Raw genomic sequence first — 20,055 nt, 5'->3', positions numbered from 1 at the left:
GATATTAACCATTCCGTAGCTCTCATTCCCTACTGCCAACTCAGTTCTCCATTGTTTCATCGCCTTTTCAGTAAAGGATGTAATATTTTTGCTAATGCCAGTTGTTTCTAAGCATTTTATGATCCAACTATGTGGCAGTGAGTCAAATGCCTTTTTGTAATCAATCCAGACCATATTCAAGTTCGTTTTTCTGTTCTTACAATTTTCTAATATCATTTTATCAATTAGGAGCTGATCCTTTGTGCCCCTGCTCCTTCTTTTGTTGCCTTTTTGTTCTACTGGCAAGATGTTGTTTGTTTCCAAATAATCCATCATGTTATCTGCAATAATGCCTGTGAGTAATTTGAAGGTTGTTGGCAAGCATGTTATTAGTCTGTAGTTTTCAGGTGTTGTTCCTTTAGTTGCATCTTTCTGAATCAAGTATGTTTTTCCAGTTGTTAACCATTCATCAATTTGGCCCTTTTGTAAAATTTCATTCAGTTGCCTGGCCAATATTGCATGTAAACTGGTCAGATATTTGAACCAGAAACCATGTAATTGGTCCTTTCCAGGTGATGTCCAATTCTTTACCTTTTTTACTCGATTTTTGACCATCTCAGTTGTTATTTCTAATACTTGCATTTGTTTGTTGCCAATGCTTTTCTCAAAGTCATGTATCCACTTTGCTTCCTTATTGTAATCGTTTGCATTTTCCCACAATTCTTTCCAGAATTCAACTGTGGCCTGCTTTTCTGGTTTTTCACTTTTGGTGTCACCATTCACATTAAGACTTTGATAAAAACGCCGTTGGTCTGATTGAAATTGTTGATTTTGTTTATAATGGATGATTCGTACCTCATATCTTTCAATTTTTCTAGCTGTTGCTGTTATCTGCTGTTTTACAATCGCTACAGCTTCATTGATGTTTCTTGTATCCAATCTATATCTTCTGATTAGCCGATCTATGATTTTGTTGTTTTTAAGCCGTTGCTCATGCATGTTCTTTAAGTTACTAGCATCTGCCCTTAATTTTTTGACTTTTTGTTCTAATCGGATTTTCCACTTTGGCTTTGATGCTTTTTCTGTTGTGTGACTAGGTACTTTGATTTTAATGCCTAGTTCATTAGTGACTATTACAGCTGCGCTGTACATTAACTGGTTCGTTTCCAAGATGGATCCTGATTCAATTGTTGAAAACACTGCATTAACCATTTTCATGATAGGGGCCAAAATTTTCTTAGGCACAATTTTTAGTGATGGTAAACGTTGCCTTTCCTCATTAAGCAGAAAATGCTCCATGATCTTATCCTTCAATTCTTTTTGTTTTTGAGTTAGTTCATCAGTTGGTTCAATGATAACTGGTTCTAGTGGTGGTGGTGTTATTTCCTCCCCGAGAGCTTCTTCTGGGAGTTTTATTATAATGTCTTTAGTTGTGTCTTGAATATCAGTTATTTCCACTTGTGATATTGTTTTTTTGGTTTTGCAATTTGCCTGAATTTTCTCAAGTTCAACTTCACTAAACACTTTATTCCGTATAATAAATCGCCTTTGATCTGCTAGTCGTTGTTCACTAACATTTGAATCTGGATATTGTTGTTTCCATAATTCATACATTCGCTTTAAATAACCTCTTTTTTCTGGCTCTGAGTTGTAGTAACAGGCCATTATGGCACAGTTTTCATCTGCACTATATTTCTGTCATTTTGTTGGCTGGTCCACTTGTAGCCCACTTGTTGACCGATGTCCAGGAACCCCAACATCCACCACGGCCCTTGTTAACCCGCGCGACGACCGTTGCGGTATAGAATTTTTATTCATTTCTTTCACCATATTGTATGGGTTGGCGGGTTTTTTTTTAATGGGGCCAGGTTGCCAACCTGACCTCAACTATCCTCCTTTCTCATCTGGGCTTGGGACTGGCAACGGCGGAGTTGTTGTTATTGTTATTGTTGTTGTTATTATCATCATCATCATCATCATTGCAGCTGCTGCTGCTGTTCATAAACTCAGCCAGATGTTTAGACTGTATTTGTCAAGGACCTGGAATAGGCAGATGTGGATGTTACAGATATTATCGCAGGATGTCAATTGCCTTTTGCAATTGACTGATGATGAACTTGTCAATGCTGACTCCAGTTGTTTTGGGATTGTACTCAAGGCACCCATCACTATTGCTCCTGCCTTTGCTTTCTTTTGCCACAGTCATTTTAATTCTATTTTCTATTCTAGTTTATGATTTATTTATGATCTCTGGTGCACAGCAGAAGAGAGAGGAAAGAAGCTGAGGCTCTTGTTTTGGTTTACATGACTATCTTAAATCATGGCTTAGCATTTTCTCTAAAGGCAGCTTGAGCATTAGTAGCTTTTTCACCTGATCCTGTCCAGACATGAGAGTGATTCCCAGCTAACGAAGCCATGGGAGTTCCAGCATGTCTTGGTGCCTGGAAGTTGGCTGCAGTGAGCGCCTGGTCTCCCGAGTCATGAGATGGTCCTGGTCCTGCCGCAGGAGCAGAGGGCATTTTGTCCTCAGCTATCTGCCCACCAAGTGTGGTAGTGAGGACTGGCGCCCTACCAGATTCCCAACTATGTCAGGGAAGCTGGGGAAGGGGAGGGGGCCACTGGGCCTGGCTGAGTTTCCAGAGAATGGGGCTGTAAGGATAATGTTCCTTGGACATTTACATCGGATCGTCCTAAGTGATGTGGCAATCACATGGAGAAGGAATGGCCTGACGGACATCAGAAACGTAACTCTCCTCTTCTTTCTTGGGCTGGCCGAATTTGCAGCAATGGCCCAAGCTCTGGACTTGGTCCCCTGGCCTCCAGATACCAGCCCCCTCTATGCAGCCCCCGCCGTCCTCATTCCGCTGGAGCCCAAGAAGACCATGTTAGCTGGTGTGAAGGATGACCTCTATCACCCCTGCCTGCCAACACTGAGGCGCATGGACATGGACTCCATGGCCAACAGGCTCACCGACCAGCATTCCAGGACCAGCACCATGTGCTGCAAAGGTATCAGCCGGAGGGAAATGTCTGGGAGCAGCTGGGCAGGAAGGGCCCCTCTGAGTTGCTCCTCTTTGTGCAATGCAATCCCAAGGGTAGCAATGGGGTGGGGGGAAGGGGGTGTCATTCCAAGACCCCAGGCAGAACTTGGGCTCCGGCACATCAACTAGACCAGGTCTCCAAAATGCTTTACGTGACCTTCTTCTAAGGAGGAGGGGCAAATCTTAAAAGTTTAGTTTGATCCCCCCTCTTGTGTTTTTTTTGTGGGGGGATTTCTTCTCTAAATCTGCCAGGCCTAAAAGGGTCCCTCTTGGGACGCAGCCGCGGTTCCGTAGCGCTTCTCGGAGCCCGAACCCGCCACTTCTCTGCTCCGTGTCTTCCGCAGAGGATTTCCAAAGGGCGACCTTCACCTTGGCTGGAGTGCCCAGCAGCCCCCTCCCCTCCAAGGTGAGTCATCACTACCCGGCGGGTCGGGGGTCCCGGGGCTTCGCGGGGCGGGGGAGAAGCCGGTCCCGCCCGGCAGTTCAGTCGCTCTGTGGGAAAGATCCGCTCTCCCGTCGGCGGATGGACGGAGCAGTTGCGCCCGCGCGGCTCTTCCAGGGCAGCCGGGCAGCCCGAGGCCGCCACCTGCCGGGGGAAGTCCCGCGCCGACGGAGGGGGCGGGCGGACGCAGCGCGGGGCTTCCCCTTCCCGGCACCCCGAAGGGCCGCCCGCCAGCTCCGCTGCAGCCGCCCCGCTTCCCCCCCTCCTCTCCCCCCAGGGCATGTTGGAGCTGCGGCGGTCGCTGGGCGGGCGGTACCGCGCGGGGAAGCTGGCTCCGCTGCCGCCCAGCACCAACCAGGAGGAGTGGCCCAGCTACACGCGCGCCATGCAGGACTGGTCCCGCTTCGTCTCCGCCGCCGGCGAGTTGGCGCTGCCCAGCCTCGGCGGCAAAGGTAGGGCGGGCGGGCGCCCTTCGCTGCGGGGAGGCTCGGCGCAGCCTGGTGGGGCGGCTGAGCTGCCCGGGACCTTCCGCGGGGACGCCGAGTGCACGCTCGGCAATGCTGCGGGCGGTACGCACCGGGCTCCAGGGTGCCAACTTCTGCCCGGACCCCCCCCCCGGCTCTTTCTCGGGCTTGCCTGCGCCCCCGGCCCTCTGGGGCTCAAGGGGGGGGCTCCTTTGGGGGCAGATGGAAGAGCCGGCCTTAAAGTGCCCCTTTCTCCCCCCCTCCTCCTCATGCCCCCCATGCCCTCATACCCGGCTCTGTTCATCTCCTGCCCCAGTAGTGCGATCCCCCCAAAAAACTCTTCTCCTTCAGGAGCAGCGGAGCAAGTGTGGGTGGGTCCTCGAGGGGACTCTAGCTGGCAACTGCAATCCTGCTGTGGAGCCAGACCTACTCCTGAGTAATGGGCGCCTGGCAGAGGGAGGACCCTGCCCTACTGAGCGTAGCTGGGCTGAGCCCAGATTCTCCCACCAAGGGGGAACCTTTCGGTTACTTGCCTGAGTCATGTGTGCCAACACTGCCAACCATTAGCACTGATGCTGTTACCTAGTTTGCCTAATGAAACGTCTGCAACCAACCAACCAAGCTCAGAGAGTACCAGGGACTCCTCATTTCAACCCTGAGCTACAAATATTCTCCTTATATTGGTCTTTTTCCTTTCCTTTCCTTTTTCCTCTCCTCTCCTCCCCTTTTTCATCTTTCTCAGTTCTTGGCTTCAGCTGTTATGCCGTCAGGTACTTAAAACCAGATGTCACTCAAACCTGGAGGGTAAGCCAGGAGTTTTCCTTGGGGTGGGGGAAGGCAATCTTGTTCGGAGTGGGGGTTGCTCAAAAGACATTTTTTAAAGAGCAAAGGGCACCTCTGGCAGGAGAATCCAACTTGATTGTGATGAAGGGGTTGTCACAAGGGGCTTTGGGGGAACTCTGGAAAAAGGAGTTTTGGTTTTCAATCCAACTATTGGATCCTCAACTCCTTAAGAAAGGTGGTGATAGCAGTGCAGTTCTTTCCTCTAGTGTCCGTTTGTTTTGTTGGCCAGGAAAGAGTTCTGTTAGCCAAAGAATTGCCAAGACCACAATGTGGACATGACTCCAACATTTAAATCCTAATGTTTTCATTGGATATTTTTATTTTTTTAAATTAAGTTTACATTTTTCAAGCTATTCTCTATCAGAATAGATTGAGATTATACTATTAATTTGTGGCAGAAAAGTACAATAGTTCACACATTTTAAAAAAACTCTTTAAATGAGAAGTCCCTGCTCAAAACATAACTAAATACAGCTAAATGCAACTAAACATAACTTAATGCAGCTATTAAAATACATCTACTAAAATTTGGGGGCAGAAAAACTGTTCTGGTAAGTTTACTGTTTTGCCCCCTGCAGACCTTGGAGGCAAACAAAAGGGTTTTTTTTTTAATGAAAAAGTACACACACACTTGCCCAAGAACAGCTGAGTCCTGGGTTCTCAGCACAATTTGTACCATGTCCTAAGTGAAAGCGAAACCACATCAATGATGGTTTAATTCAGTGTTTCTCAACCTTGGTGACTTTAAGTCCTGTGGATTCAATTCCTGGGGAATTCTGGGAATTGAAGTCCACAGGACTTAAAGTCACCAAGATTGAGAAACACTGGTTTAATTCCTTCTGCGTCTGTTACAACATTCAGGGGCTCCAGTGTGTCCACAATCTCTGAGAAACTCAGGGCTCCCACAGCTGAGAAGGCTCCCTGTTATTTGACAAGGGAGAGTCCCAAGTCCTAACCTGAAGCTGATGGCCAAACTTGCCTGCTCAGCTGCCCTGCAAGACACCCCCCCCCCGCACAGGAGAGCCCTACAACTGCTCCCCCCCACCGTCTGCGGCGGGTGAAGAGCAGGTGCAAGGAGGGCCTGGGCCCCTGCCTGACAGCAGGAAGAGGGGGGGGATTCACAGAAAGGGGGAGGAGGGAGGAGAAGCATAGGCACCCTTAGTTTTACATAAGGCCCTGATGGCAAACCTGTGGCATACGAGCCATCACCCCCGTTCATCTCTGCCACGCATGCACATGCATCTCCTGCCAGCCAGCTGGTGTTCGGGTCTCTGCCGCGCATGCGTGAAGGGTGGGGCATATGCAGGTGGGGCCGCGTGTGCATGCACAAGAGGGCGCATGTGGGAAGCCACCCACTCATGCGCGGGTGGTAGGGTGCATGCGGGGGCCACGCAGGGGTAGGCACATTTGCGCATTGCATTTGGGCATGCACGGGCACTTAGTCCGGAAAAGATTAGCCATCCCTGACATAAGGCACCTTCTTCCATTTTTTCCATGCTAGTATTGCCTGAACCAGAATCCCAGCCTGGATCGATACGGACCGAAGCCTCTTCCTTACAACACCGTGTAAGTATCGCCCCTGCACTGCCCCTTGCCTGGGACTCATCCCCCTACCCTGCCCCCTTTACGACTCCCCAGCAACTCACGCCGTGTTCTGCTCTTTGGCTACAGGAACACCTACAGGAGCTTTGGAACTGCCCACAGGTACCGGACTCTTCGGGGGAACCAAAAGAAGCACGCGGGGGGAGGGGGGGACTCTGCTCTCTCCACAGCCCCAGAGACTTGCAAGAGTTTTGCTAGCTGAGGGCAAAACTATTTGCAATGTGAAACCCGAGAGGATCAGACTATGTGGGAGGAGGTAACAATTTCGCAAAAGGCTCTTTTGAAGAGCAGAAGGTCCAGCCAGCTGGAAGTGACCTTGGAGGTCCTCAAGCAGGAGACCCTATTCCATTTCAGACAAGGGACTGTCCAGTCTCTTCTTCAAAGCCTTCCGTGATGGAACGTCCACAGCATATGATGGCAGGAGAGTCCCAAAAAACGTCAGGGTTGCAGGCTGGGCTGCTGTGGAGAAATCTCATCCTCCAGGCCCTTCAAAGGAATAGGCCGTTCCCAGGAGGCCGCCTGCCATGGAGAATCTCACTCGATGGTTCCCACGTGGAGAAGCTCCTGCTCCCAATCATTCCTCTCTCGGACTCGGGCAGATCTCTTCTGCAGAGATCCCAGAGTAGCCAATGCCGTCTCCAGCCCAGGGAGGGATCCATGGGGAAGCCCTGACAGACATGGAAGAAACACGTGTCCTTCTTCCTTTCAGCCGCTCTCACTACCTTGAGCCCTGGCACTAAGGAGCTGGTCCCTGATGAGGCCTGAGGCCCGGCCTGAGCCTTTGCCCAGCTTTTCAACACCCAGAAGCAATAAAACCTATGAGCTGCCTTAAGAGGAGACGTGGCCGAGGAAGGCAGCTCCCAGGCAGGCAAATCATGTTCTCAGCCTTGTGCTTTCACTTTCAAGGATGCAGGCCAAGAGGGGAGGCCTCCGGGTGGTTTCTCCCGCCCTTCCTCTCCCCCCAGGTGTGATGCATGAAAGCACCTCCCAAAACAAACTAGGATCCGACCAGCCTATAAATGCCGGCATCTTTCTTTCACCACATGGAAAATTGGGGGACCGAGAAGTCCTTGTTCCCACTAGAGCTCACTGAGGCATTTCTGTCACAAAGCCAAACCAGCTCTCTGTGTTAAGTGTGTGTGTGTGTGTGTGTGTGTGTGTGTGTGTGTCCCAGAGTGACCCAGGAATGGGAACCTGCTCAGCGGATGCAGACCCAGTGAAAATGGTGAGGCCATCAGCTGCATCCATGCAAGACCCTCAACAGTTTCCAGGTGGTCCTTATCTTACGCGCTTTAGTTGAGCGACTGTTCAAAGATATGACTGAGCACTGACAACAGTTGCTCGTGACTGGTCCTTGCACTCACAACCGTTGCAGCATCCCCAGGGTCACGTGATCAAAATTCAGGCACTTGGCAACTAGCGTGTATTTATTTCCGTTGTAGCATTCTGAGGCTACGTGATCACACTCTGAGAGCTTCCCGGCTGGCTTTTGACAAGCCAAGTCAATAGAGGAAGGTGAATTCACTTAATGACCTCGTGAGCCACTTAACAACTGCAATGTTTCACTTAGCAATGCGAGCAAAAAAGGTTAAATTGGGTACAACTCACTTAACAGTCACCTTGCTTAGCAACAGAAATTCTGGTCCCAGTTGGGCCGTAACTCAAGAACTGCCTGTACTCAGAGAAGGGGTGAACCTTGAATCCATCTGCAGCTGATGGGCTACAGTTCTAGCCATGCATTTCTAGATGGGGGCAAACCAGGGGCTTCCGGGTCCTTTCCCAATAGATTCACCAGAGTTTTGCTTTTGGAGGTGCTGCTTTCCAGCCCAGGAGCCAACGGAAATTGATGGAGAGAAACTCTGACCAACTGAAGCATATCAGGGTCTCCTTGTGGAGGTGGGCAAAATCAAGAAACGTGGCGGGAGCCCCAGGCACATCTGCCTGGACAGCCTGCCCAAGTTTCCCCCTGCCCCACCTTATCACAAGCAAAGTCAAGAGAGGGTTGGAGCCATTTCTTCCTTCCTGTGCCCAGGTCAGAGAGACCTTCCTTCGCACCCACGCTGTTTCCCCCACCCCCCACTCTCCTGGTCACCTTTCTTGCTTTCTGTGGGAGGGAGGGGGAAGTCTTCAGAGCCCCACCCACATCCTAAAAGATGTGAGAAGGGACAGCATGGGGTCGGGGGGGGGGTGCCAGACTCTTCCCCCAGCCCAAAAGGAAATGGCCCTAAATATCAAGGCTTGGGGCAGTGCCACCAAAGCCTTCAAAAGGATAGTCCTCCTGCTTGGCATGGCTTGTACCAACGGAAGGAGAGAATCCCATCTCGGGAGGGGAGCAAGGAAAGGCAGGCAGAGGATGGCATGTGTCCATCTCCTTGCCAGAGGGTCAGGCATCCATGTTCCAAGGCAAGCAGCAGCTGCAAATGAATGTCGGTTTCCATATAACCCAGTTTAGCCTATTCTGCAAAGAGCCGCCTCTGGAGAGTAATTCCCAGCATGACTCATCTTGCAGTTGGCATGTAGGGCTGCTGGCCGTGTTGGTAGAGCTGCTGGCAGTACCATATCTGGAGGGCAACGTGGTCACTCTTAGGATTGAGAACCAGAACGAGCCAGGACAGAGTAACTCCACCCCTGAACCAAAACTTTCAGCAAGGCTCAAAGGATGCTCTGCAGCCCTTTGGCCTATCCTGGGACTTCCTCTGTCCTACAGGTGCCCTCAACAAGCAGCTATTTTGGCTCCTCCCGGCTGTGCCAACACCAGCTGCTCTCAAAGCCCCAAGTGACAGTTTTAGCCATCAACCTGGATGTGAAGGTGCTTGGCCTTGCCAGTGAGCCCCTCCTCCCTCTGCACTTGAGGCTCTTGTCTCAGCACCCCCACACAGCCTACCCGATTTCTCTGATGTGTCTTGTTAGAATTCGGGAAGAAATTGGTCCACCCTTGAATGCATCTATTGTTGTAGGAAAGCTGTTGGTGCAATCTCAACTGTCCACCCTCGGCAGTGTTACCATTGACTTGGCTTCCAACAACCCATTAGGACTCAGCAGCTGACATTCAATAATGAATGTTACCCTAGTGGCTCATTCCCACTCCCAGAATACACAGCCCTGCCTGGGGCAAGGCAGATCCTGGGGAGAGACACCAATGGTGGTTAGAAGGCTTCCTGCAGAATAGTAGCCTTCCAGGCACTGACTTTGTATTTCAAATTGTTTTAAGTGTGTCGTCTAAGGTAACACTGGGGTCTACCAGGTTTTTAATCTTCTATTCCTGGCTTCTTTCTTGATTGCACAAATATCCACCCGAGGCTACTATGCATAATCCAACCTTGGGATTGTATTGATAGCCTCCATCTGACCTCAAACTAGCACCATTTTGGGTACTGCGGGAACACCAGGCTTCTGGGTCTCCATGAATGCCATGTGTGCCTTCTGCAAGCAACCAAATGTTGGTCTTGGCATCAGTTTGGGCCAAGCCCCCTCCCATGGGAGACACAATCTTACTCCCCAACTGTGAAAATGAAAAAAAGGGGGGGAACAGATGTGCTACCTGAACTCTTTAGGGATCAGTAGAATTAAAATCCAGGAAAAGATACCTTTCTTGTTGACAGAAGCTGCCTTGTTCTGCAACAATGGTGTCATTACATGTATGCTGTTCTTGAGATGATGCTTTCAAAAGTGCTGCCATTTTGCCCACCCAACTCCCCATTCTGGTGCTTATCATTTGCACTGAACTTGTCCACAGGAGCCCAGTTTAAAACCTAGCCTATGGATACATTCTTGGATAAATTTCTCACGCCCGACCTAAAGGATGTTGCAACGGATAAATAGAATGAGGGAATTCTGAGCTCTTGGCAAAAGAGCACATTTATTTTTTTAAAAAATTGAATATATTGGGAAATCTGCCCTGGATACAGTACAAGTGTATTTCCCTCCCAAATTTTGTTTAGAACCCAACAAGGCATATTTTAACAATAGAAAAGCAAAGCACCAAGAACTTTGTTTTGTATCTGGACATGGGACCCCAGTTGTCCGAAGGAGCCCCTTTGACACCTCAGCCGCTACATATTTTAATTTTTATATTCGTTTGGGACTACTTTTAATTGATTTTAATTTTGTTCATCACCCACTCACTTGAGATGGGCAGCCATAGAAAATAAATTTAAGTAAGCCAAATTCATTTTTATGGGATGATTTGTTACCTTTGTGTTTATAGTGATGAACTGAGAAATCTCTTTCTTAGCGATTCCTGTGATCTCAAAAGGAAAGTGCCCCTCCCAGCCATAGTCATACGGACCCCTGGCAAGGGACAGGGTAGGAACTCTTCCCAAAAGCTGCAGGAATGTCGCCCTGTCTCCTCCACAGAGTGTTGGGATTCTGCCCGGGAGGGCACCAGCAGGGGAGAACCTGTCCCCAGGTGGAAGGCCAAGCCGAGGACCCTTGGCTGACCATGGAAACCCGTTTGCTAGACACAGGGTGGAAGGTCAGCCTTAAACTCTGGTTGAGTGGAAGGTCATGGATTGTTTCCCATCAAAACTCCTCCCTTCTGTAACATGTAATTTTCATTGGATTTTCTGTGGTTCACTATGCAACACTTAGGCGTTATGAGCCCCTGGTTGCTCCTCTGCTTAAATCCTTGCTTCAGACCTCTCAGTGTGCAGCGAACAATATAAAATATAATAGATTATAGTGTGCATAGATATATACTGTCTATTGTGTGTGTGCTTGCGTGTATATATATGTGTGTGTGTGTATACATACATATTTTATATACACTATTGTTCAATGCACACTAAAAGGCCCCAAGCAAGGATTTAAGCAGAGGAGCAAGCTCGTAAGGCTGAAGTCTTGCTCGAAGTGCCAGAGGGCATCCTGCAAGCAGGAACCCCGTGGATAAGGCTTGGATTGGGCTCCATGCTTGCTTATGGTTGCCCATGCAGGCAGGTCTCCTCAGGAACTCTCACTCCGAAGACAGAGAACTCCACCGGCCTTTTGGCTTGGGATTTCCAGCTCCCATGAGACCCAGGCTGCCTGTTGCTTTCAGAATGCTAGGAGTGAAAATACAGCTTCCTCCCCCAAATGGAATGCTGTTGCCAGAAAGGAGGATTCTGTCTGCTGCGACCAAAGGAAGCGTCCAATCTGCAGGGCTCACAGGCCGTTTCCCTTGAGAGAGAGAGACCAGCCCTGCTTTATACCAGAGATGAGCCTCTCCAGTCCCGGGAACAAAGGCAGCAAAGAACGAGGGGCCAGGAGCTCTCCTCAGCCCAATCAGCCTGACTCTCACAGGGAGATCCAGGTGTCCCCAAAAACATTCAGAATTGAGCTGAAGGAAGGCTGAAGCAAGAAGGAAGGTGCAGCACAGACAAAATGGGGCTGGGGCAAGAGAGGTGGAGAATAGGCAGAAGAGGAAGGGTTTCGGGAGAGGATGGGAAACTGACAATGGAGCCTGCAGAAAGGAAGCCTACAAAGAAGACGGGGGGGGGGGGGGAGAAAAGCCACCAAAGCGGAGGCCCTCTTGGCTCTCAGGAAAGGGAGGGGCCAGCTTCCATCTTACAGGCTCTGGGCAAAGCCTTTGAGGTCATCCCCTCCCCTCCCCCGCCCAAGAAATGAGGCTGGAGCCTTCCCCCCAACCCCCCCCCCCCCCCGCAGGGACAAAGAAAGATTCAAATGACCAGAAACGCCGTTGGGCGCAGCTTTTGCAAGACTGTAAAACTGACCTCCAGCTGAGCTACATAGTTGTTAAAAAAAGTGGTTCCCAGAAGGAAAATCCCCCCAAAGCTCCCTCTGTGCTGCTGGGATGCCATGAAAAGGCCCAGGACCCCCAAGGAGAAGTCAGCAGCTCTCCTTGCTCGGTTCCCATCCCCACCCCAAACGGGTTACACCCTGTTCCTCCTTCAAATATGACCCACCCAAAGGGATCTGGGATAGAGAGCCCTCTTAGCCCCCTTCCCCCCCCCAAAAGATAGCATCACTTGCTTTTTTATACTGACCCCACTGCCAGTTCACTGCAGCAATCTTCTAATTTAATGCAGTAAGTGGTTCTACATGCCTCATACACATGTATACACACACATACACACACACACACCGGTCCCCGAGGAAGGTATGTGCAGAAGCTCAACTATCTCAAATCTGGTTCATCTGACTGGCAAGGCCCCCCTTTTCACCCCTGGATCCCAAAAGATAAAGAGTTCCAGGACAGATCAGTGCAGTTTTAATGTTTTCTGTCTGAGCTCTTCAGTTGCTTGTCTTGAATGTTTACATTTCTCAGAGGTTACACAGAGAAGCCTAACTATTTATACCACAAGGGAGGGGGAGGGGCTGGGGAGTTGGGGGTGTCTGCTCTAGCTTTATAATACGTTTAAATAGATAAATTGAGTTCTTCTCCAGGCCCTTCCTGCGGCATTCCCAGGGGCTGGAGTGGAGGGAATTCAGTTCCGATGGTTGTGGACTACTGAAGCCAACACGACATCTCAGGGCTGCCGCCTGCAGCCTCTGCATGGAGAAACCATGGCAATGAGTAAGAGGAGGCCTTAGAGCCTGGCCTGCCTGCCTCCCGAGCCCTTCTTCTCGGCCCCTTCTCAGCCGCTCTCAGAGTCCTGCTCCATCGTTCGCAAACAGCGGAGTCATGGCCGGGGGATGCCAGAGCCCGGCAGGCTTCAAGAGCCAGTCTTTCCAAAGCCACACACGGCCCCTTCGCTCCTGTGGCTTACTTTGCTTTGTCAGGTTTGCCCATGGACGGGCTTTCTCCGGGCAGGCCGGGACCAGCTCTAGAAGGGCCCGGGGGCTGTGCTTGGCAGAGGACCTGCTCAGGGCAGGCAGGGAGCCACCGTGTAAGTGCCTTCTGTGGAGGTATGCTGTGCGCTGTGCTCCTGCAGCAGACCCAGGTCCAGGAAGCGCTCGCCGCACCACATGCACTTATAGTGCTGCTCTCGGGTGTGGACCCCGTGGTGCTTGTTCAAGTGCTCCCGCTGCTTGAAGGCCTTCTCGCAGGAGGGGCACTTGTACGGCTTTTCTCCCGTGTGGACACGCCGGTGGCGCTGCAGGTCAGAGGCATATTTGAAGCGCTTCTGGCAGTCTGGGCACTTCAGGGGCCGTTCGCGGGCAGGGTCACAGCGGTGCTGAACAAACTCGGAGGAGGAGAAGAAGCGCCGTTCGCACAGGGTGCAGCGGAGGGGCTTCTCGGCACAGTGCGAAGCCAGCTGGTGCTTCTGCAAGGCGGAGGCGCGCTTGTAGGCCTTGCTGCAGGCCGTGCATTTGAAAGGCCGCTCGGCACTCTGCACGCAGCGGTGGCGCAGCAGCTCGGAGGACTGGCTGAAGCCCTTCTGGCAGGCGTTGCACTTGAAGAGATTCTCAATGCCGTGGACGTGTTGGTGGTAAAGGAGGTGGGCTGGCTGCACAAAGCCTTTCTCGCACAGGGAGCACTTGAAAGGCAGCGGAGCAGCCTCCTGCTCCGAAGACGGGGCAGGGGCCACAGCCTTGTGAGTGCGGCGGTGACGCATGAGCGCATACTGTTGCTTGAAGCTCATCTGGCAAAGATCGCACTGAAAGGGGCGCTCCGTGCTGTGGGTGCGCTCGTGCTGCCGGAGGTCCGAGGGCCGCCGGAAGGCCTTGTGGCAAGCCGCACAGCGGAAGGGCCGCTCGCCGCTGGGCGTGCAGGGGTGCTGCAGCAGCTCCGAGGACTCCTTGAAGTGCAACTCGCAGACGTTGCAGCGGAAGAGGTGGGCCTCGCCCGAGTGGGCATACATGTGGCGCACCAAGTGGGAGCGGTGCTTAAAGGCCTTCTCGCACACGGTGCACTTGTAGGGCCGTTCAGCACTGTGGGTGCGCTTGTGGTGCACCAGGTGTGAGGACTGGCTGAAGCTCTTGTCGCACAGGCTGCATTTGTAGGGCTTCTCCCCGGTGTGCACTCGCTCGTGGCGCGACAGCTCCGAGAGGTGCTTGAAGGGCTTCTGGCAGATGGAGCAGCTATACGGCTTCTCCGCGGGGGTCCGGTTGAGGGCCGCCGGCTGCTGTGGCGGGGCAGGTTCCTCGGGAGCTGCCACTGCCGCCGCGGCTGCCTTGTAGGTCTTTTCACAGATGGAGCACTTGACGGCCGTGTTGCCATTATGGACACTGTGGTGTTGGGCCAGCGAGGTGAGCAGGGAGAAGCCCATCTTGCAGACACCACAGACGAAGGGCTTCTGTTCCACCTGCAGGCACTGGTGCTCCAGAAGGTCCGTAGCCTGATGAAAAATCTTCATGCACTGAGTGCACTGGAAGGAACGGTCGTGGCCGCCTTGTAGGCACTGGTGCTCCTGGGGGTTGGAGAGGTGAGACAGGTCATGCCCACAAATCCCACATTTGGGAGAGGCCTCCCCTCCACCACTGGCGGAGATGGATGGGTGCTGCAACCCGCTGGGCTCCGGCTGCAGGAGGATACCATAGACGGCACAGCCCAAAGGGTTCTCGGTCACCGCACTGGGCGGGATGGGGTGCTCTGGAAGGGTGGCTGTGGCCACGTGATGCGGGGCCTGCTGGGGGGGTGGCGGCTGCTGTGACCAGGTTTCTGACATGCTGGGGAGAAAAAGAGGGGGGTTCCACAATAAGCGGTTTTGCGGCTCAAGTGAGGCAGAGCAATCAAGGAAAGCTATTCCTAGAGAACGATCACTAGAGTGGTCGTGTGAGTCCTCGGAGGAGGGGCCAGCTACCTTTGAGACACATCAGACCAAAGCAGGCCAGACATCCCGGTGGTCACCTTGAGGTCCCAGCGCCTTGTCCTTCCAGAACGCCTCTGAAGGAGCCTGCAAAGAAAGAGAATAGGCTAGTAAGAATCACTGGCAACTGCCTTTCCAGCAGAAGCCGATTTCAGGTTGGGATCAGGGTGCAGGAGCTCTCCAAAACAAGGTTCCTTCACACGAAACATAGAATTGAAAACGGGGGATCAGAATCAGCAAGAGAAATTTGCCAGCCAAGGTCATATTTCAAGATCTGCCTCCCCCACCAGAGTCCCTGAATTGAAACAGCTTTCTTCACTGCTATTTACTCCATTTTGAAAGCAAGAAGTGACATGGGCAACAGCAAGGACGCTGCCTATCACTGCAGGGAGCTCTTTTTTTGAAGTTAGGAAGATTGGAAGTGAGGATCTGTGATCACAAGCCTGGAAAGGAGAGTTTGCTCAGTTGCTGGTGGGCTACATTACAACCAGACAAATACTCCCTGCAAGGACCGCTGATGGAAAGAGAAGGGAACTCAAAGGAGCCTTTCTTTCAAAGGAAGCCACAGGTTGCCGAAGAATGTTCACCTGGCTTCCGATGTTTTCTCCCAGCTTTAGGCTCCAGGGCTGCTCTGGGGGATCTCCTCCCCACTCTCACTCCTCGGGCGCCCTTTCTGCCTGGGGGGAGGGAGAGAGAGGAGGAGACGAGGTCTCAGCAGGGCGTCCGCCTAGCGCAGCCCGGAGCACAAAGGCCGCCCTCCCCTGGTCCTCCTGACGCCTCTCCCCATTGAGGCAGCCCGGCAGCAGCGGCGGAGTCCGGGGGTCCCGCAGGCAAGTCCCGCCGAGGATGGGCACAAAGCCCAAAGTCCCCGCAAAGGTCGCCAAGCATCCGACGGGCAGTCAGCCTGGCCTGGCGCTTCTCCCAACCGGGGCTGCTTTTGGGGAGCGGCACAAACGCCACCCGCATCCTCGGCCCGAAAGCGCCGATCGTCCCCAAACTCCGCAGAGCCGCCGCCTCTTTCCGCTCCTCCGAAGGCGGGGAAGGGAAGCACGAAAGCCGCAGCCGGGCTTCGGGGCCGCCTTTCCGCCGGCGCCGCTGCCCTCGGGAGAGGCACTTGGGGGCGGAGGCGCAGGGGCAGAAGGGCCCCATCGGGCTGGTGGCTGCCAGGCCCCCCGGCTACCCTTCCACGCAAGGCCGCCCTGGGCGCTCCTGCTCCGCGCTTCCTCTGTCGCAGCTTTGCTCGGCCGGCCGGCACTCCCGGCTGATCCGGGGAAGCCCAACCGGGTGACCAAGAGGAGCGGTGGGGCGGCGGCCGGAAGCTTCGGAGGGCGGGAGAGGCCTGCGGGCTTCCCGGGCGAGCCAGGCCCGGCAGACGGAGCGCGGAGCCCTCTCGCTCGGCCCCGCAGCGGCCTGGCTCGCCCAAGGCCCCCCGGCGCCGCCCTCCTGCCTACCTGGGGCCTGGCGCGCCGCTACGATCCCCGGGCTCGCGTAGCGGGCGGGCGGGCCGTGGAGGCCGGCTGGCTGGCTGAGCGAGGAGGCACCTAGAGGAAGGGGCGGCGCCGGAGAAGAGCCGCGGAATCGGCGCTGCTCTCCGCCGGACCGCAGGAGCAGCCGTTGCGGACGCGAGGGGGAACTGCGGAGGGCTAGCTGGCGCCCCTGGTGGTGGGTCCTCCCGCCCTGCCGCTCGGCTTGGCAAGGAAGGGACCCTCCTCCCTCCCGCTGCCCCGCGGAGGGTCCCAAGGAAAGGGGCCGAGGAGTTGGCCGGCCCGTTGTGCCAACCGCCAAATAGCTCCTCTTTGAAGCCGCGGCGCTTCTGCCAGGGCTGGCAGGATTGCCTGGTTGTTCGCAGAGGCCCTCGCCCACCCTCCAAGCCCCCAAGCCCAGCCCTGCACACAGGCTTCTGTTTTTGTCTCGCCCAAGTGCAAATGGGCGTTTTGAAACTACACCTTATGAAACGAGAACCAATAAATATCTTTTTACAGCCTAATCTGAGGGGTTAGCAACCCCCACCCCCACCTGAATTTTGTGTCATCTGGGATTCCTATTACCACAACTTTTGTCCCCTCATGTACATCCTTTATTTTTAAAAAAGGGTTGAAGAGCTTAGCCCTTAGGCAAGCCTGACAACCTAACTCATTTATTTTCCCCAAAGTTTCTGGGAGTTTAAAGTGCCCACAGGAAAATCTGGAGTTTATGCATTGAACTAAATTATAATCTGAATAATGCTCATTTAATGGGGCTTTTACAGGATGCTGAGCTTTGACCTCCGATTTATAAAGCCCAATGCCTGAGCCCATGAAACCTGCTAGATCAAAACTAAAGCAGCCCATTATGGCCCTGCGTGCCGGTTGCCCCTGTGGTCTAATAAATGTGACTGGTGAAGCCCTTGCCATAGAGGCAAGACTTTGATAGTGATCCTGGAAGTTGAACAGGACTTTGGACTTCCTGAGACTAAAGATTTCATAGAAAGCAACCGCCTGCAATCTTGCCCAACCGCTTCTCCACTCCACAATACCAATGAAGAAGAGCAATAACAGCTCTCAAAAGAAACCAGCATGGGTGCATAAAGAACTCTCTGACAAACTGAATGACAAAAAGGACAAGTAGAAAGAGGCGCACATAAATAAGGCAGAATAGCAGCAAATAGCCTGAGCCTGCAAAGATGAAGTGAGGAAAGCTAAGGCTCACAACGAACAAAGGCTTGTGACAAAAGTAAAAAACTAACAAAAAAGGCTTCTTCCAATATGTTAAAAACAAGAAAAAAGTCAAGGAAACAATTGGTCCATTGCTGGGAGAAAGTGGCAGGAAGGTGACAAGCAACAGGGAGAAAGCAGAACTACTTAACTCATTTTCTGCATCTGTCTTTACACAAAGGGAAAAAACAGTCCAACCTACCAAAAACAGCCCCACAAAAAAAACAGATTAGGAATAGGGAAGAAAATGGTAAGTGAGCACTTATCTACCCTAGTCGAATTCAAATCACCAGGACCAGATGGATTACACCCCAAGGTTCTGAAGTAATTGGCAGATGTGATCTCAGAATCACTGAACTATATCTTTCAAAGATCCTGGAGCACCAGGCAACTGCCAGAGGACTAGAAAAGAGCTGATGTAGTTCCCATATTCAAAAAAGGAGGGGGGAAAACAGATCCAGGAACTACAGACCTATCAGCCTGACCTCAATACCAGGGAAGATTCTGGAAAAGATAATGAAGCAACAAATCAGTGAACACCTAAAAGAAAATAAAGTAATAACCAAAAGACAACATGGGTTTGTCAAAAACAGATCATGCCAGACTAATCTCATTGCATTCTTTGACAAAGTGGCAAAACTAGTGGACCAGAAGAATGCTGTTGATATAATTTACTTGGATTTCAATAAGGCATTTGACAAAGTAGACCATAACCTACTTCTATGGTGATGGGGAAGGCGAAAAAGGAAGTTCATTCCTGAACTTCCGGTTGGGCCATTGGGCCTGTTTTTTGCCCTCCCCAAGCTTCAGGAAAGCCTCCGGAGCCTGGGGAGGGCGAAAAACGGCCCAATGGTCCAACCGGAAGTTTGTTTCCAAACTTCTAGTTGGGCCGCTAGGCCTATTTTTTGCCATCTCTAGGCTCCTGAGGCTTTCCTGAAGCCTGAGGATGATGAAAATGGCCTTCCTTGGCCCTCCGGGAGGCCAAAAACCAGTTGGCCAGCGTGCACATGCGCACACAGAGCCAAGGGCTGCCATGCCACCTGTGGGCACACGTGCCATAGGTTCACCATCAGGGACCTACTACTAGATAGTGTAGAGAAATGTGGGTTAGACAGCATCACCACCAGATGGATTCGTAACTGGCTGACCAACCGCACTCAGTGTAGTCCTCAATGGAACTGCATCTACATGGAGGGAGGTATGGAGTGGGGTACCCCAGGGCTCTGTTTTAGGCCCAGTGTTCTTCAACATATTCATCAATGATTTGAATGAGGGGATTGATGGGGAACTCATCAAATTTGCAGGTGACACCAAGCTAGCAGAAATAACCAACACTCTAGAAGACACGCTTAAGATACAGAAAGATCTTGATAGACTTGAACCTTGGGCACTATCTAACAAAATGAAATTCATATTTCCTCATCTACAACAGATCCTACCTTCTTGAAATGCAAGCCCACCACATTTTGTCCTGCATTGTATATATGACAGCTGGTCCTCATTTAATGACCACAGTTGGGTCCAGAATTTCCATTGTAAGTCATTGTGCCTATTAAGAGGTCACCACATGACTTAAAGCAAATCATCAAAATCATTAAGCAAAACAAATGGTTCTTAAGCAAATCCATTCTTCAAAATGGGCATTTCCTTTTTTTAAAAAAATTTTTTTTTAAAGAAATGGGGTGGGGTTGAACAATTGTTAAATGAGCAGTCATTAAGTGAGGACCACAGAATATAGAATAACTTTCAGGTCTCTGCAGGAATGCTGCCATTCCAAAAGAAAGGGGAGATGCTTCTTGGGGCTGATTGCTTTGAACGCTTTGGCTTTTGCAGATTCCCTCCCAGTCAGTTCCAGCCTATTACCCAAGATCCAGAGGTTGACCTGTTTTCACCATCCTGCCTCGGAGTTCTCATAACACCTTTGCGGCATCGTATTGGCCACTGGTGGACATGGGGCTCTGGGTGGGGGCTGAACAGGGGGCATTAACTTAACACTTTGCACGAAAATCTTCAGACTCCACATGACTTCTCTGCAGTCACTTCTCTCAGTAAAAGTTCCTTTTGAAATACCGTTTATTTCAAGAGTCATGCATTCTGTGAATATTGCTGAGGCAGGTCCTTACAATAACAAAGTTGGAAGGGGCCTTAGAGGTCTTCTATCTAGTCCAACACCCCGCTCAAGCAGGAGATCCTGTCCTATTCCAGACAAATGGATTTCCAATCTCATCTTAAAATTCTCCAGTGATGGAGCATCCACAACTTCTGGAAGCAAGCCATTCCACTGATTAATTATCCACGCTGTCA

The 20,055-nt window shown here is 51.7% G+C and overlaps 2 protein-coding genes across 4 annotated transcripts; one reads left to right on the top strand and one right to left on the bottom strand.

Moving 5' to 3' along the window:
- Positions 1-2,684: 2,684 nt before the first annotated feature.
- SPMIP8 (sperm microtubule inner protein 8) lies at positions 2,685-7,391 on the top strand. Its single transcript, XM_087728542.1, has 7 exons — positions 2,685-2,988; positions 3,365-3,426; positions 3,740-3,914; positions 4,669-4,730; positions 6,271-6,335; positions 6,441-6,473; positions 7,081-7,391. Exons 1-7 carry the CDS (start codon positions 2,766-2,768, stop codon positions 7,109-7,111), a joined length of 651 nt encoding a protein of 216 aa, XP_087584668.1. The 5' UTR covers positions 2,685-2,765; the 3' UTR covers positions 7,112-7,391.
- A 5,168-nt stretch (positions 7,392-12,559) lies between these two features.
- Positions 12,560-16,667, bottom strand: ZNF319 (zinc finger protein 319). 3 transcript variants are annotated; one of them, XM_014064695.2, is made up of 4 exons: positions 16,510-16,667; positions 15,646-15,735; positions 15,053-15,145; positions 12,560-14,918 (listed from the first exon to the last, which is right to left on the bottom strand). In XM_014064695.2, the coding sequence occupies exons 3-4, from the start codon at positions 15,085-15,087 to the stop codon at positions 13,172-13,174; spliced, it is 1,782 nt and encodes a 593-aa protein (XP_013920170.2). In that variant the 5' UTR covers positions 15,088-15,145; positions 15,646-15,735; positions 16,510-16,667; the 3' UTR covers positions 12,560-13,171. The 3 variants fall into 3 exon arrangements, with proteins under 3 accessions (XP_013920170.2, XP_013920168.2, XP_013920169.2); XM_014064693.2 differs by lacking the exon at positions 15,646-15,735; XM_014064694.2 differs by lacking the exon at positions 16,510-16,667 and having other exon boundaries at positions 15,646-15,789.
- Positions 16,668-20,055: the final 3,388 nt, after the last annotated feature.

This window comes from Thamnophis sirtalis, unplaced genomic scaffold (genome assembly GCF_051295495.1).
Source record: "Thamnophis sirtalis isolate CommonGarterSnake01/CBP01778 unplaced genomic scaffold, rThaSir2_p1.2 scaffold_14, whole genome shotgun sequence".
Taxonomy (NCBI): Eukaryota; Metazoa; Chordata; class Lepidosauria; order Squamata; family Natricidae; genus Thamnophis; species Thamnophis sirtalis.
The sequence above is the reverse complement of the archived record's forward strand: the minus strand, read 5'-3'. Positions and strand labels throughout refer to the sequence as shown.

Coding starts and splice junctions, on each gene's coding strand:
- ZNF319 (XM_014064695.2), bottom strand. CDS start 15,087: ATGTCTGGCCTGCTTTGGTCTGATGTGTCTCAAAG. Junction 14,919..15,052: donor TGGTCTGATGTGTCTCAAAG/GTAGCTGGCCCC, acceptor TTTTCTCCCCAG/CATGTCAGAAACCTGGTCAC.
- SPMIP8 (XM_087728542.1), top strand. CDS start 2,766: ATGGCCCAAGCTCTGGACTTGGTCCCCTGGCCTCCAGATACCAGCCCC. Junction 2,989..3,364: donor CAGCACCATGTGCTGCAAAG/GTATCAGCCGGA, acceptor TGTCTTCCGCAG/AGGATTTCCAAAGGGCGACC. Junction 4,731..6,270: donor ATGTCACTCAAACCTGGAGG/GTAAGCCAGGAG, acceptor TTTCCATGCTAG/TATTGCCTGAACCAGAATCC.